Below are 1525 nucleotides of genomic sequence, written 5' to 3'. Positions count from 1 at the left end.
CGTTTCTCCATCTAGAGGTCCTTCCTGCTTACAGCTCGCTTTCCCTGGCCGTAGCAGCGTTCCTGGGCTCTGCATTCTGGTGCTGGGGGGACTTTATCTCTGCTGGGTGTAGTCCGGACTAGGAAGGGTCCGGCGGGGTCTGCTGGCTTCCTGGGGCTGAGCTGGGGGTCCCGAACAGCCCCTGCCTGTGGGCACTGCACAAGGGCAGGGCTGAAGAGGTGCTGTTTACGGGTGGCTGTGAAAGGGACTCCAGTGGCACGGCTCCGATCTGGGACGGAGGGGAGCACGGGGGGCTCACAGCCCCATCCACAGGGCTCGGGTGGGATCTGCCCCTCAGGGCCGACCCGTGGGCTGCTCCAGCGCGTCCCTGTGACCTGTTTTCCATCCACGTGGATATTGTCTCCTCTGGGGGGTTGCAGTGGTTGGTGCTGTGCCTTGGGCTGTGCCAGTACTGGTCCCTTGGTACCCGGGATGCCCCAGAACGGTCCTGTAGCACAGAGCTCGTAGGGAAAACTGGCTGAGCTGGGTTGGACCAGAGATCCCCCATCCCCTGTACTGCCTCCGTCTCTCCTGGGTTTGTCCCCAACATCCTGTCTTCTCTCTGGTTCCAGGTCACCAAGGAGGCTTTTGCATGATGTGCGTTATGCAGAACCACATGATCCAGGCTTTTGCCAACAGCGGCAACGCGATAAAGCCACTGTCCTTCATCCGAGACCTCAAGAGTAAGGATGGCTGCCCTCCCCTGTCCTCCCCTCCTGTAGCCACGCAGGAGAGCAGTGACTAATGCAGGAGCAGAACCTTTGAGATCAGGGCAGGTCTTGGCAGACAGCTCTCCTGAGGTGACTCACGGAGCCTGCTGGGGGCTGGTGACTTCATGGGGCTTCCCCTGTGGCCGGCATGAGTCCGACGTTGATGTCTGGTTTGGGTTGAGGGGGCTCAGACCCCAGAGTTCCTGCCCTGAGGATGGGAGGGAGGGTCTGTGTCTGTCTCAGCATGTTCTGGGGCTGATCCCTCCCTCTCCCGCAGAGATTGCCCAGCACATCCGCTTCGGCAGCCAGGAGGACGCGCACGAGTTCCTGCGGTACACCATCGACGCCATGCAGAAGGCCTGCCTGAACGGCTGCACCAAGTACGTGGGGCCTCTGGTGGCCCATGGCTGCTCTTCTCCGCTGTCCCCTCGCTGGTCTCCTGTGCCCGCGGGAGGGGACTGTGGGGTGACCGTGTCCCCCAGGCTGGACTCATGCAGGGAGGCGCTGACTCCCACGGCCCCGGGGGATGGCCCTGCTCTCTGCCCTCTGTGGCACGGCTCTGGGCTGCTGGCTGCCTTCTCCCCTCTCCTGACACCTCCGCCCCAGCATAGTCCTGTCCCCAGATCCTGGGGCTCCTGTGGGCTTGGGGCTGTCCCAGTTGCTGAGGAGTCCAGGCACGCTTGCTGGTTCAGCCCCAGCTCTGCAGCGCCCGGCTCTGGGCTCTGCCGGGGGTTCCTGCTCCTCCCAGAGGAAGGTGCCCCGTCGAGCCCGGGGAC

At 63.5% G+C, this 1525-nt stretch overlaps 1 protein-coding gene across 1 annotated transcript in view; it reads left to right on the top strand.

The window, feature by feature from the left end:
• Positions 1 to 611: 611 nt before the first annotated feature.
• Positions 612 to 1525, top strand: part of LOC104468904 (ubiquitin carboxyl-terminal hydrolase 36-like) — a gene marked incomplete at both ends in the record, with an annotated part of 2946 nt that continues 2032 nt past the window's right edge. Inside the window, 2 exons of the mRNA XM_010083189.1 lie at positions 612 to 722; positions 1027 to 1129. Of these exons, the coding sequence (XP_010081491.1) occupies positions 612 to 722; positions 1027 to 1129 (214 nt within the window). The remainder of the gene's footprint in view (positions 723 to 1026; positions 1130 to 1525) is intronic.

Source organism: Pterocles gutturalis, unplaced genomic scaffold (genome assembly GCF_000699245.1).
Source record: "Pterocles gutturalis isolate BGI_N339 unplaced genomic scaffold, ASM69924v1 scaffold24425, whole genome shotgun sequence".
NCBI classification, from domain to species: domain Eukaryota; kingdom Metazoa; phylum Chordata; class Aves; order Pterocliformes; family Pteroclidae; genus Pterocles; species Pterocles gutturalis.
The sequence above is the reverse complement of the archived record's forward strand: the minus strand, read 5'-3'. Positions and strand labels throughout refer to the sequence as shown.